At 43.6% G+C, this 14,746-nt stretch overlaps 1 protein-coding gene across 1 annotated transcript in view; it reads right to left on the bottom strand.

Moving 5' to 3' along the window:
• The window catches only part of LOC309551844 (pecanex-like protein 2), a 256,799-nt gene that overhangs the window by 65,034 nt on the left and 177,019 nt on the right, over window positions 1–14,746 (bottom strand). The window contains exons 26-27 of the mRNA XM_082252546.1: window positions 11,558–11,811; window positions 8,425–8,658 (exon numbers count right to left, since the gene is read on the bottom strand). Coding sequence (XP_082108672.1) covers window positions 8,425–8,658; window positions 11,558–11,811 — 488 coding nt within the window. The remainder of the gene's footprint in view (window positions 1–8,424; window positions 8,659–11,557; window positions 11,812–14,746) is intronic.

Consider the following 14,746-nt stretch of genomic DNA (forward strand, 5'->3'; position numbering starts at 1 on the left):
AATAGGGGGATACGCAAGATATAGCCAGGTGGGTAAACCTATACTTGACTGGGGGCCCCTATAATCCTGGCCTGAAGATGGTCTGCCTGGCACACCAAACATGTTGGCACCACATGCCTCTACATATGAGAGAGTGTGCATCCAATAACACTTTGCATTGGATTTCTTCTAAATATATGTATCTCACAGGGAATATGCTTCTAAGGCAGGCCAGTCACCCTGAACTAAATGCAAACAGGACAGGCAAATAGGCATGTAGTGTGTGGTTCATCCCTGGGGCACATCCCCCCTAAATTATTAAAACACCCCTCATTCTTACTGTATCATTCCTAACCGCATTGAGTGGATGACATCAGGTGCTCAGAAATGCCTCACTTGATTGTCTAAAGGAGACTGTGTATGGTGCAGAAGTAACTCAATGCTACATGTTTTAAAATAAATCCCGATGGCTATCAACTACTACCGGGACAAATTAGAAGGAGACAGAATAAAGAAACGAGGGCATGTGGGCTTAGTTTTAAAACCATATATTACTATCTGAGTGAGATTATAAACTAAAAGTATAAACGCCTACATGTATATAATTTCACATGTAAACGGATGCATGTACACCCACATTAGAAATGTAGGTCTAATGAAAGTTATGCACAGGAAATAAGAATAAAAGCTGGGTTCATAAAATGGGAATACACACTTTAAACGAGGGGATTGTCATTGAATAGCCCTGTGAATCTCGTGGTCCTCATTGAGTCCCCCGAGGGGGGGGGTCAAAGATACTAGAGTGAAGATCCAATAGGTCTCTCTCTTGCACAATTTCCGGAATCTTTTACTGAAATCTTGATCCCCACTTATGGCCTTGATGCCAAACACCCTTAGACCAGACGGGTCCCCATTGTGATGTTGCCTGAAATGCCAGGAAACAGAGTATTTTTTTCTCTCCTTCGCTTTTCCTTCTCGTTCTTATTCCATATACTACATTTATGTTCCCCAAATCTTACCCACAATGGGTGCCCCACATAAAAGAGGCCACACAGACAAATGAGACCATATATGACCAAAGTGGTACCACAATTAATTAATTATTTGATCTTGAAGGACCATCGCTCCCCAGTACTTCCTTTCTTCTATACCAACATAAAGTAGCAGGATCCACAGTTTTTACACCAAATTTATAGCTCCCCCTTTGGTCAAATAGTGAAGACCAAGGGCCCGAGATGCCCTCCTGGATGTTCCTAAGTTTACTAGCTCTATTCAGTGCTATTTGACTCCTGAGATCTCTAGGTTTTCTGAACACAACCTCTGGTTTAGATGGCAACATTTTTCCTAGGACCGGATCCTGTCTCTAGTCCTGCTGGAGTATGTGCTGTATCTCAAATGCTTTGATGTTAAACGTTGTGCTAAATCTAATGGATTCTGTCCCATCTGAAAAGGCATTCTTATTTTTGTTTTTATTTTTATTCTTATGACTGGACATATTCACCGATCGATTCCCCTCATTTAGGGTATTCTCATTGTATAGTACCCAATACTTCCTGTATGCATCCTCGACCTTGTCTTCGGTATATCCTTTTTCTAAGAATTTCTTCTTCAGGACCACTCCTTTTTCCTCATAATCTATCCGCCAAGTGTGGGTCCTATGCAATCTACAACATTGTCCAAGGGGTATATTTTTAATCCACCTAGGATGAAGGTTACTCTTTGCATGTAAATAGGAATTCCCCGCACTAGGCTTGAAATGTGTTTTGGATAGGATGTTACCATCATCACCAGCTCGAAGCTCCAGATCCAGGAACACTAGGGAGGAGTCAATGACATGGGTGAAAGATATACTAAAGGGGTTGCTGTTGCAATGGGAAAGAAACCCACACAGGTCTTCTGCTGATCCATTCCAGATGATTAGAATATCATCAATATATTTGGCATAAAGGGACAGATTTGGCACATATGGGTAATTGGCCCATATGTAATGGTCTTCCCATTAACCCCGATTTACCTCTGCCCCTGTCTTACAACACCCAGGCCCAGCACACCTCCGAAGTAGCAACAGGAGCAGTGCTCTCTCAATGTCAGGACCCAAAGGCTTTGCTTCACCCGGTAGCTTTTTGCTCCAAGAGACTAAACCAGGCTGAAAGGAATTATGATGTGGGTGATAGGGAGCTCCTGGCAATTAAAGTAGCCTTCAAGGAGTGGAGGGACCTGCTGGAGGGCGCTAGTCACCCAATTATGATCTTTACAGATCACAAGAACTTGGAGTATTTGAGACCTCCCCAGGCTAGATGGGCCTTGTTTTTCTCCAGGTTTAGTTTCCATTTAACGTACCGACCAGGATTCGAGAATAGGAAGGCAGATGCCCTATCCCAGATGTTCCCTGAATCTTCTGAACCATTCTTTCTGCCCAAAAATTTTTTCTAGTTCAGCCCAGTCTGGAATCATCCATCAGGCAGGCTTTTGCATCATGTCCCAAATCCGAACAAGCCACATTAAAAAAGCAGGATGGATTGCTGTGGCACCAAGATAAGGTCTTCATATATCCATGGAGACAAGTCCTCGGGTTCTTAAGACATTTCACAAACACCAGCTAGCTGGACACTTTGGAACTAGTAAAACTTGCAAGCTCATCCAATGGGCCTTCTGGTGGCCTAACCTTAGCTGTGACTGTAGGGCCTATGTCAATTCCTGCACAGTGTGACTATGCAGCAAGGGCATCAAAGCTAAAGCCTGGGGGTTACTAAGGCCCCTGCCCATCCCTAACTACCCCTGGGAGATCATCTTCGTGGATTTCATCGATGACCTACGTCACTTTGAAGGATTCACCACCATTTTGGTAGTGGTAAATCATCTGTCCAAGATGGCTCACAGAAACTGCCAACATTTTTATCAAAGAGATCATTAGACTCTATGGTTTACCCAGTAACATTGGTTTGGATCCAGGGGTACAGTTTACCTCCAGGTTTTGAAGAGCCCTCTGTAATGCACTGTGAATGGAACTTTGCCTCTCATCTGCCTACCATCCTCAAAGTAACGGACAGACCGAACGCACAAATCAGATCCTGGAGCAATATTTGCGTTTTTTCTCTGCTTCCTCTTGACTGGGCATTTTCGCTCCCACTGGTAGAATTCGCCTTCAACAACTCTTTACATTCAGCAACCAACCACTCTCCTTCCTGGGCCAATTACAGATTTTACCCTACCGCTCTCACAGAAACAATGTCAGAATCAGCAGTACAACTACCAAACCCTTCAAAACTGCATACAACGGGCTCAAACGGATTACAAGAGGTTCTTCGACAGGAATTAAGGGGTAATCCCTCCCTTAAAGTCAGGGACAAGGTGTGGCTGTCAACTGTGAACCTGAAATTACCATGCCCATCAAGGAAGTTCAGGCCAAGATATATTGTCATTTCCAAATCAAGCGTGTGATAAACCCAGTGGCGTTTGAGCTGTCCCTGCTTGACTCTTACAGGATCCACCCGGTCTTTCACATTTCTCTTCTCAAGCCAACCCATTCCCAGGAAGAGTGGAACCACCTCCACCACGGTAACTGTTGGAGAAACAACAGAGTATGAAGTGGAGTCAGTTCTGGATTGCAGGAAGAGAGGTAGGCAGCTCCAATATCTGATTAAATGGAAGAGGTATCCACCCAAAGAAAGCTCCTGGAAACCGGAAGCCAATATACATGCCCCCAGACTTTTGGGCCAAACACCCAGGGAAAATTGCCCAATTGGGCTTCCCCTTCGGGGAGAGGGCACTGTCCAGGCACCAATAGCAGGAGAAGGACTCTAGGACCAAGCATTTGTCAGGACACCAACTGCAGGAGAAGGGCTCTAGGACCCTTCACATGGGCCTTTATAAGGAAGTTTGTCAGTGGTTGAAGTTGTTGATTGATCGTCAGCTTGTATCATGTTCCCGTGATCCTGAAAGTTCTCTGCTACCGACCTGGCTTGTCCTTGCCTATTCTCCTGTTTGTCTCCTGACCTGACCTCGGCTTGTTCATGGATATTCTCTTCTGTTCTCCTGTGTCTGATCTTTGCATCACCTCTGAGCTTGCCTGCTCTGTTATACCCCTGACTCCGAACTCTGGCTTGAACTGCCTTCCTATTGTTTCAGTGCAACCACAGACCTGCCACGTCTCACAGACGCCACCTGTCTGCAGCCACTACTTAGCAAATCAGAAATCCTTCTGAGTTCCTCTGCAAACAACATCACCGGCGACCTTTGCTACTTTGAGCCTGACTCCTCCTGTACTCAGTTTCAGGGGAGTCTGGAACTTAGCCGCAAGGAAAGCCCTCTCCCCATTGGCCTCCAGCACTAGGTACATAATACTGACCCTTGTCCTCTGCCCTGATGACCCCATACCTCTGACCCCCAATACCCAGTCCTCTGACCCCAGACCTCTGCCCCATCCTCTGCTCCACTGAACCCAGGCCTCAGCCCTGCTGACCTCAGACCTCTGCCCTCTAATACCCAGTCCTCTGCCCTGATGACCCCAGACCTCTGCCTCATACATTTCTTCACTGACCCCAGTCCTTTGACCCCTGTCCTCTGCCCCACTGACTCCAGACCTCTGCTCCACTGACCCCAGACCTCTGCCCCATCCTCTGCTCCACTGACCCCTGTCCCCTGCACTGTTGAACCATGTTAGCTATTGGGAACTACTAATTTACAGGTGCAGAAACTTTGGCTGATCTGAGGTGTGAAGGTACAGGAATTGGGGCTGATCTGAGGTGTGAAGGTGTAGGAACTGGGGTGATCTTAGGAGTGAGGGTGCATGTATTAGGGCTTATTTAAGTCTGAAGATGCAGAAAATGGGGAGATTTGAGGTGTGTAGGTGCAGGAATTGGCACTGATCTGAGGTGTGAAGGTTTCAGAAGTTAGGATGATCTGAGGTGTGATGGCGCAGGAATTGGGGTGACCTGACGGGTAAAGGTGCAGAAATTTGGGTGATCTGAGGTTTAAAGGCGCAGGAATTGGAGTGATCTGAAGTGTAAAGGTGCAGAAGTTGGGGCTGATCTGAGGTGTGAAGGTGCAATAATGGGGGCTGATCTGAGGTGTAAAGGTTCAGGAATTATGGAGACCTGAGGGGTGAAGGTGCAGAAATTGAGGCAGACCTAAGAGTTGAAGGTGCAGGAATTGAGGGAGACCTGAGGGGTGATGGTGCAGGAATTAGGCTGATCTGAGGTGTGATAGTGCAGGAGTTGGGGTGATGGTCCAGGATTTGAGGTGATCTGAAATATTAAGGTGCAGGAATTGGAGTGGTATGAAGTGTGAAGGCGCAGCAATTGGGGTGATTTGAGGTGTGATGGTGCAGGATTTGGGTTGACCTGAGGTGTGACGGTGAAGGAATTGGGCTGATCTGAGGTGTGAAGATACAGGAATTGGGGCTGATCTGAGGGGTGAAGGTACAGGAACTGAGGGAGACCTGAGGGGTGAAGGTGCAGGAATTGAGCTGATCTAAGGGGTGAAGGTGCAGGAATTGAGGCTGATCTGAGGGGTGAAGGTGCAGGAATTGGGCTGATCTGAGGGGTGAAGGTGAAGGAATTGAAGGAGACCTGAGGGGTGAAAGTGCAGGAATTGATTTGATCTGATGGGTGAAGATGCAGGAATTGGGGCTGACTTGAGGGGTGAAGGTGCAGGAATTGGGCTGATCTGAGGGGTAAAGGTGCAGGAATTGAAGGAGACCTGGGGAGTGAAGGTGCAGTAATTGGGCTGATCTGAGGTGTGATGGAACAGGAATTGGGGCTGATATGAGGTGTGAAAGTACAGGAATTGGGGCTGATCTGAGGGGTGAAGGTGCAGAAATTGGGCTGATCTGAGGGGTGAAGGTGAATGAATTGAAGCAGACATGAGGGGTGAAGGTGCAGGAATTGAGGGAGACCTGAGGGGTGAAGGTGCAGGAATTGAGCTGATCTGAGGGGTGAAGGTGTAGGAATTTGGGTGATCTGAGGTTTGAAGATACAAGAAGTGGCCTGATATGAGCTGTGAAGGTTCAGGAATTGGGGCTGATCTGTGCAGTGAAGGTACAGGAGTTGGGGTTGATCTGAGGGGTGAATGTGCAGGAATTTCGGGAGAACTGAGGTCTAATAGTGCAGGAATTTCAGGTGATCTGAGGTGTGATGCTACAGGAATTTCGAGTGATCCGAGGTATGAAGGTGCAGGATTTGGGGTGATCTTAGATGTGAAGTTGCAGGAATTGGCAAACCTTCCAACTGTCCCTCATTTGGAACAAAATTCTACTGTCCCTCTTTCCTCCTCATTTGTCCCTCATTTTGTTCTGATCTAAATAGTTGTATATGAAATGCACTATTTAGCTATTAACCACTTGCCGACCACCCCACACAAATTTACTGCAGCAGGGCGGCTCGGCTGCGCATAATCACGTAGATCTACGTGATTATGTGCATGTGGACTCGGCGGCGCATGATTAGATACAGCAGGATCCAGACCGTGGGAGGAGCAGGCGTGATCGCCGCCGGCCTCCCGCCATCTTCAGGGAAACTGACAAGAGTGCTGCCTGCCTATGTAAACAATGCAGGCGGCTCTCCTGTCAGACAGGCACAATGAGATTGTGTGTCTCAGCTAAACTGAACTGAACACCGATCTCTGTGTGCCTGTCACAGAGCCCCCCCCCCCCACAGTTAGTAAGCACAATTTAGGAGCACACTTAACCCTTTGATCACCCCAGTATTAACCCCTTCCCTGCCAGTGTAATTTATACAATAACAGTGCAAATAATTTAGCACTGATCACTGTATTTGTGTCACTGGTCCCCAAAAAGTGTCACTTAGTGTCAGATTTGTCTGCCGCAATGTTGGAGTCCCCGCTAAAAATCGCTGATTGCAGCCATTACTAATAAAAACAACAAAAAATTAAGTAAAAAGTCCAAAAATCTATCCCATAGTCTGTAAACGCTATAACTTTTGCTCAAACCAATTAATATACGCTTTTTGGGATTTTTTTTACCAAAAATATGTAGCAGAATACAAATTGGCCTAAATGGATAAAAAAAATGTGATTTTTTAAAAATTTTTATTGGTAATCTTTTATAGCAGAAAGTAAAAAATATTGTTTTTTTTTTTTTGTTTTTCAAAATTGTCGTATTTTTTTGTTTATAGCACAAAATCTAAAAAGCACAGAGGTGATCAAATACCACCAAAAGAAAGCTCTATTTGTGGGAAAAAAAAGGACATCATATGTATTTAGGTACAGTGTCGCACAATCGTGCGATTGTTAATTAAAGCAACGAAGTGCCTAATCGCAAAAAATGGCCTGGTCATTAGAGGGGTTAAACCTTTCTGGGGCTGAAGTGGTTAAAAAGTGTTTCCCAGTGCTAAACCCTTCATCCAGTTTCTAAATTGCTTCCCTCATAAATTCCAAAAGCTAATATAAAGGAATAGTAGTGGTAAAAAAGCACTTGTGGGTTTAACCAATCATTTTTTGTACATTTCTCCTTTGGCAGGGGGTGTGCCCTATGCCTACATACTTTTGCTAATAAGTGTCCCTCATTCCCATCTCAGAAAGTTGGAAGGTTTGAATTGGGGTAATCTGAAGTGTGAAGGTGCAAAGCTGAATATTTATTTCTTACTATTATTCAAGTCATTTATAGCATTTACTATTTAAAGATTGCTTTTCGTGATTAAAAGTAAGAAGTTGACATTATTTTTAAAGAGCTGGCGCTTTCAATTTCTTTGAAAACACTTTTCGTCACACTGTGCTCAAATGGTTGCCTACCCCTGGACTAGAGAGTATGGACCATGGGATTTGTAGAACGCAAATAATGTGCCCTACTCATTAAAAAAAAACAAAAGTGAGTAGTAAAATGAAAGGTTCAGGAGTTTATGGAGGGGCATTACAAGGAGGCAGAAAAACACAGAAAGAAACAATTTCATAAAAATAGATTACAGGCCATAAAGTAGTGGATGTGTATGGATTATTCTCACAGAATAAAGTTATTGTTAAGTATCACCTTAAGCCTTCTACTGATCTTAAATGTACAATAGTGATGTAAACAGTAAACAGTAAGAACTCTCCGAAGAAATGAATGGAGATTGTGGAGTGCATATGTGGCCTGTTGTAGAGGATTCTGACAAGAAGCTATGTGGTACTAAGGAGGCCTGAAAATCGAGATCTTCATAGGTAATTCCTGGTGTGTATTAGACTGGTAGGATGGGACTGAAGGCAAAGGACATGCCAAAATATGTGCAACTGCACTTTTAGCGCAGTTATGATTACAAAAGTACCGTAATAGTAGTAGAATAGTAGTAGTAGATTGGCTGTATTTGGCCTTTAAGTTAGCTAGTTAGCAAATATTTGAGCTGAGAAAATAGAAGCTTGGCAAGTTTAGCAGGCTAGTTAGAAAATACTTTTTTTAAAATGTTTTTCAATATATATGCACATGCATAAGCAAAGAAGCAGAATTTACAATACCTTTGGATTTTGTTTAGCACAGTACTGAATCCAGTCCAGATAAACACTGCAGAAGCTGGCTCTTGTAATACCTTGCAGGCATGGAATGTAATCTTCATCTATGTTAATATTGAACATTGTGTGGTCATTTTCCACATGATCCCACTTTGTAAACGATTGTAAAGCCTTTTGCATTGATTGATCATTTAGCCAATGAAGAAGCTTTGGTGAACATGTTGCGAAGTATATTATGCTCTGTGGACAAACACATTTATTGCATTACTTTAAGAGCCCATTCACACTAGCACGACTTGTGAGGCGACTTGTGTTTCCCCAGGTCGCTTGACATAACAAAAGCAATGTTAATCAATCAGTGCTGTCTTAATTGGCACTACTGAAGTCGCTCCGACTTCAGAAAAGGGTCCTGTACTACTTTGAGGCGACCTGTGATCCGACTGTCCCATATACTTCAATGGGAGTTGCCTCCTTATCTTAATTGACACGACTTGTTATCAGACTTTCCAGGAAGAAGAAAGAGATTAGCCAGGCATTCCCCACAGACAAAGTCGCCTGTCTCTTCAAAGTAGTGCACAAGTCTCTTCCAAGTCTCTTCAAGTCACGGGGCGACTTTCTGGTTGTGGTAGTGTGAACCGGCTCTAAAACAAAAATCCAGCTCCAAAAATATTTAGCCCCGTTATGGATTCATCAAAACATTTTTTTTTCAAACAGTATTTCAAAATATGTCTACAATAACTGCCTGGATTCTATTTTTATATTATATTGTTAAAATAGGCTGCACATCTGAAATCAGGCTGGCAGGTTAACAATTGAAGGGCCTCTACTGCTCTCCTCTCCCAATACAAGTCAATAGTAATCCAAAAGCAGTTTGAAACAGGTTGCTACTAGGGATGGGCTCAAGCGTGTTCAGATCCTAGTCCCAGCCCACCTGAGCAATCCCGCCAGGAAATCCTCACTGCACACGCCAATTATGAGCAGCCTAGCCAGTGCGTGTGTATGTGTAGCTGTGCGCCAGGAAATGCCTCACTGCCCATGATTGGCGGTGTGCAGTGAGGGCATCCTGACGGGATTGCTTAGGTAGGTTGGGACTAGGAACTGAACACGCCTGAGCTCATCTCTAGTTGCTACTTCTTATAAGAAAGTCAGAAGGAAGGTAGTGAGAAAGAGAGTGAATGCCCCTATCAATGAACTGTGAATGATCAAAAGTAAAAACCTGATCTCAAATGTAAGTTGAATACACCTGAAAACAAGCCCTGTCTTCTATCTCATTTTCAGGCAGTGGAAGAAGTTTAGGAAGCTAACATGCAAGGAGCACAAGGAGGAACTGCTCTTTGTACAGACACATTACAGTTACGCAGCACAGTGTGTGCATCGTTAGATGTTGGTAGATCCAGAAGGGAGTGATATTAAAGGGGCTTTGATAATTTGTCTATAAATAGATAGATTTAGTGGTAAATAGACTCATAGTATTGGAACAGGTTAGAATAAATGGTGGTTTGAGCATAAATCAACACACAGAAGGTAGGTTCAGACACAGTCCACTAGACAGTATAACCACTATGCCAGGGTAACTTAGAATTGAGTTCTGTACCACTAGATTGGAATTAACTCATGAATCAGCCAAGTCAACAATAAACAGTGCAAATAATCATTTATTGATATACTATACCTAGTCTTAGAATGCACTCTAGGAGAATGGCTAAGATATGGTGTAATGTCCCCTGAGAGGTACCTCTTAGCATAGATGAAAATCTCTGTGTAGCAGCTGTAGTTTTTAGTCCTAACTCGCTGGGGCCTACTTTCACCATTGGTGCAAATGAGAATAGTCCCAGTCAAGCCTGCAGGTAGCAATAGGGCTACTAGATGGCTGTATGGTCAGTTCCTAAGGGGCTCAGTCTCTCTAGCAACAGATAGTAAGTCCCCACATTAGCAGCTCGCCAGTTTGAGCGATATTGCAGACCACCATCCGGTCACACACAGCGAATAGTCACACTCTGCTCTGCACCCAGGTGACTCTGTCTGTCAGCACCCCCGAACTCAGCACTCTTGATCCAGCTCAGGCCACTGTTATGCAGAAGCGGAGGTGCACACTGGACAGAAATCCTAGAAATCTCTCTCTGGAAAATGGAGTTCAAAAGCTCTTGATTACAGCAGAGTCTCTCTCCTCTAGACTATAGTTCCCACAGTGCAGTGCTGCTTGACTCAGTCAATTAAAGTCTTCCTGCTCAGCAGCTACCTCCTCTTGCTGATATAGCTGTTATAAAAGAAGAAAATGGTCGCACACCACCATGGAATCCAATGAAGAAAAGTTCCTTTATTCACATATGTGGTACAGGGTACAGCAGGGTAGGAAGGTAGACGCGTTTCACACGACTGCTACGTGCTTGTTCACTACTTGGTATGTGAATAAAATAACTTTTCTTCATTGGATTCCATGGTGGTGTGCGACCATTTTCTTCTTTTATGCTTCTCCTGGTGGCGAGCCGAGGTTCAGCACTCACCTTGAATCGTAGACTTTGACTAGCCTGAGCAGTGTTATCTCTCTTTGATATAGCTGTTACCCAGTTTAGCACAGCAGGGCAGAAGTTACAGAGAGCAGCTGCAGCCAATGTTTCTCTCACCCTCCATTTTTAGACAAGTACCTGGCTACACTTATATATGAAACCTGGTTTGGTTCTAGAAATATCGGCAAACCGCAATGCTTTTCCCGTATTCTCCACCCACTTGATAAGGTAGTTACATATTACCTACATTGTCCAGAGTGTGTCACTAAAGGTGAGTCCTGTTTTAAAGGAGGTCTGAAAAGTGAAATATAACCACTCTGGGCCACCAGCCCTGCATATCTTTTAAGCACTGTGCCTGGGTGCAAATGCCCCCCTGCCCCTGAGCCCAGCACTCAACCTGTGCATTAGAGATAAATATAGTAATGTGTATACCTACTAACAAAAAGGTATACAGTTAGTACTGTATATAGGCCCCTTTGTAATTCTGTTGCATCTATAAGCTAATGGAAAAAAAATTCCATACGTATTGTCAAAACCATGTAATGCAAATTCTGAGAACAGTGTTTAAATTATTACATAATTTAAAGGGCATTTAGTTAATTTATATTAACAAAATGGAAAGGAGCCCATACCTTTACATAATATCTGATGAGAATTTTTCGGAGATCAAATACTTGAAACAGACTTGCTGCATTACTATAAATGACATTGTATCCTTCCAGTATGTATTGGCCCCTAACTACTTCCCATGTCAGCCATCTTAGGTTGAATGCTGAATTACATGAAAGTACATGTGGTAAATGTCCGGGCTGAAAGCAGCAACATCCTTGATTGACATCATAACCTTCAGTTATTGCTTCCACTTCACGCTGATGGCAGTATGTTCCTTTATAAATGAAATGAAAATGATTTATGTATTTCATTAGTCTTAAAAACAAAGTCTTTTAAAGTAGAAGAAAAGTCTAACTATATCTATTCTTAAAAATGCCCCCCCCCCCCCCACACCTTACCTATCCTGCCTAACCTGTATAAAAAGGATTTGTATACTTACATATTTTAACCCACTACAGTCCTGTCATGTGATCCTGCAGCTCTGGCTCCCCTGTACCAGTAAGCAGTTGCTGCAGGGGTAAGAAGGGAGCGCCGACAATAGCTGGGCTATGGGAGCCTATGGGTGACAGCACGGTTCTGGAATTTAGAGCTGTTGTCATGCACTCCCTTACCCAGAGCTGTAGGATCGTATGACTAGACTAAATGGGGATTAAAATAGGTAAGTACACAAATCTTTTTTTATATAGTTTAGGCAGGATAGGTTGGGGAGGTGGGCATTTTTAAAAATAGATGCAGTTAGGCTTTTCTACCATTTTAATCTCCCCAATACAAGCAAATATATTTCAATATACAAAACATTTTTTTATATAAATAAATAAATAAATAAATAAATGTATTTCACCATACTACAGTTCATTTCATATCAGTTCATCCTATAATGACATCACAGCAATACAACATAAAAAAAAAAATCTTAAAATGGAACTAAACATTCTAAAATACTCCTACATAGGAAATAGATAAAAGTACTGTATACTATGTAATTTATATATAAATGTAATATTGTATGTTCATTTGAACTGCCACCCGGAAAAGTGTTGAATTGTTTTCAACAATACAGAACAAGTTCAATTAAGTACATTTACCCTCCCTACCTAACCCTCCTGACCCACATTTCCAGCCTTGCCACCTCTCCTGCTTACTTACCTAAGTAGGGTAGCTGCAGCCTGCCCAAAGTTTACATCCTCTTGCCCAAATATTCTTTACCCCTGACCAAGTCTGTGCAGTGAACCATCACACATTTCCATTGGGCTGTCTACCAAGCATCTAAAATCTAGGGAGATGCCTACGAGGACATAATTGTATTTTTCACACATCTATATTCATCGGTTTTATACCATGCCACAATACGTTTGAAATAAGCAATTCTCGAAAATAAGGGCAGAGTAGGGTGGGTGGGGTTAACCGTAGCCAAATGGTGCTATTGGCTAAATTGCTTTAAATGTGGGAGGTGCTTAACCACTTCCTGTTTTAAAAAAAAGATGGAAGGCACACTTAAAGTGGAATTCCAATCAAATTTTTAACTAAGCCTAAACCTACTCCCACCCCCATTTTAAGCCTATTGTATCTACCTTGTAAAGGAAAGATCTGTATACTTACTTATTCTGAGGCAGCTCTGGTCTGGTCACATGATTGGGTCCCAGCGCTAACTTCAGTGTAGAGGAGGGACAACTGACAATGGATTCCCCATAGTAACTCTATGGGTGACATCATCGCACAGGCTCTGCAGCTGTTGTTTGCCGATCTCTCCTCTTCACTGAAGGGCTGGAGAGATCATGTGACTTGACAGGATCACCCTTAGCATAGGTATAAGTATAGGCACATTTCCCTTACAGGGTAGTTAGAATTGGCTTAGAAAAAAAGGTGGGAGTAGGTTTAGGCTTAGTTCGTATTTAACAATACTTCCACTTTAATAGAGCAGGAGCCATTTGAAAACAATGTCAGGCAGAACCAGTGCCCTGATCGCTGACAGCACCAGCACCAGCACCAGCACCAGTAACATACTGTATAGTTCCAGTGTCCTGATCATCAGCCAGCACCAGTACCAATGTCATCATGTACCAGTGTAATGCCTAGTACACACAGGCCGAATGTCGGGAGACATCGGCTAGTTCAATAAAAACCGTCCGACATTCGGCCTGTGTGTATGTCAGTCGGTCCGGTTAGTACAACAGCTCCGACTGGAGCTGTCAGCTTTTTTTCCTGCTGGGTTAAACGAAAAAAAAAAAAAAAAACGTATTAGTGTATACCAGGCTTCAGGCTGTGAGCGGGGATTAAGGTGCCCTAGTGGGGACACTTGGAAACTGTACTTGCTAATGCCTAAACACTAGGCAGGAGGGTGTGGTCAGGCAAATTCAACATTAAGGCGCAACTCCAGATTTAGAAGCAGGCAGCAACTTACTCAGTTAACTCTTCTGTAATTTGTGGCCAGACTTATTACACTGTTAACACTTAACCCTCTGGACATAGCTACTTGTTAGAAAACACCACTTCCCAGGTGTACTGGCCTCCACCAACACAGCATATCCTGTCACCTCACTCCCAGTGACATGTACAACTGTTGCTACTGGATACAGGGAAACGCACGTCACTATAACCATATGCTTGTTCTCTTCCAGGGGCCCTTCTACATCTCTCACCTGTGACTGAAATCCCTGGGCACTCTGTGCTTCAAGAATGGTCCTGGGGAACCAGTTGCCAGTGAATGGGCCAAGCATATTGCCCCTTCACTACAAGAGGAGCTGTCAACCTCGCCTGTCACCTGTTCCCTGGCTGGTTGGGTGCCTTAAGCAAATGTCCCTAGCAAGGGCAACATTGCCTAAACTAGACAGCATCCTACAGGTTGGACTCTATGTATTATATCTCTCTTACTCCAACCCCTTGTGTGTGCAAGCCCTGTTCATTTGATACGCTATGCATGCATCTCTTTTAAGAGACTTCTTAGTGAAAAAATGGTATCCTTTACTGAGGTAGCTGCAGATAACAGTACAGTTCTCAGGCCAGTTTCTATGCATCCCTGTACAGAGTTCTTTTCCGTATGCTCCATAAAGTGTGTGTACCTTTAGCAGAAGGCAAAGTCCATTTAGGCAATAAATCCATAAGCGGTAGTGCAAGTGTTTGGAGTCCATGATTGGCAGTTACCAACAAAGCCAATGGATACATGATTGGTAGGTATAAATTCATGAGGGTTTCTAGGCTCCAGACCCCAC

Source organism: Pelophylax lessonae (genome assembly GCF_965119305.1).
Source record: "Pelophylax lessonae genome assembly, chromosome: 3".
Taxonomy (NCBI): Eukaryota; Metazoa; Chordata; class Amphibia; order Anura; family Ranidae; genus Pelophylax; species Pelophylax lessonae.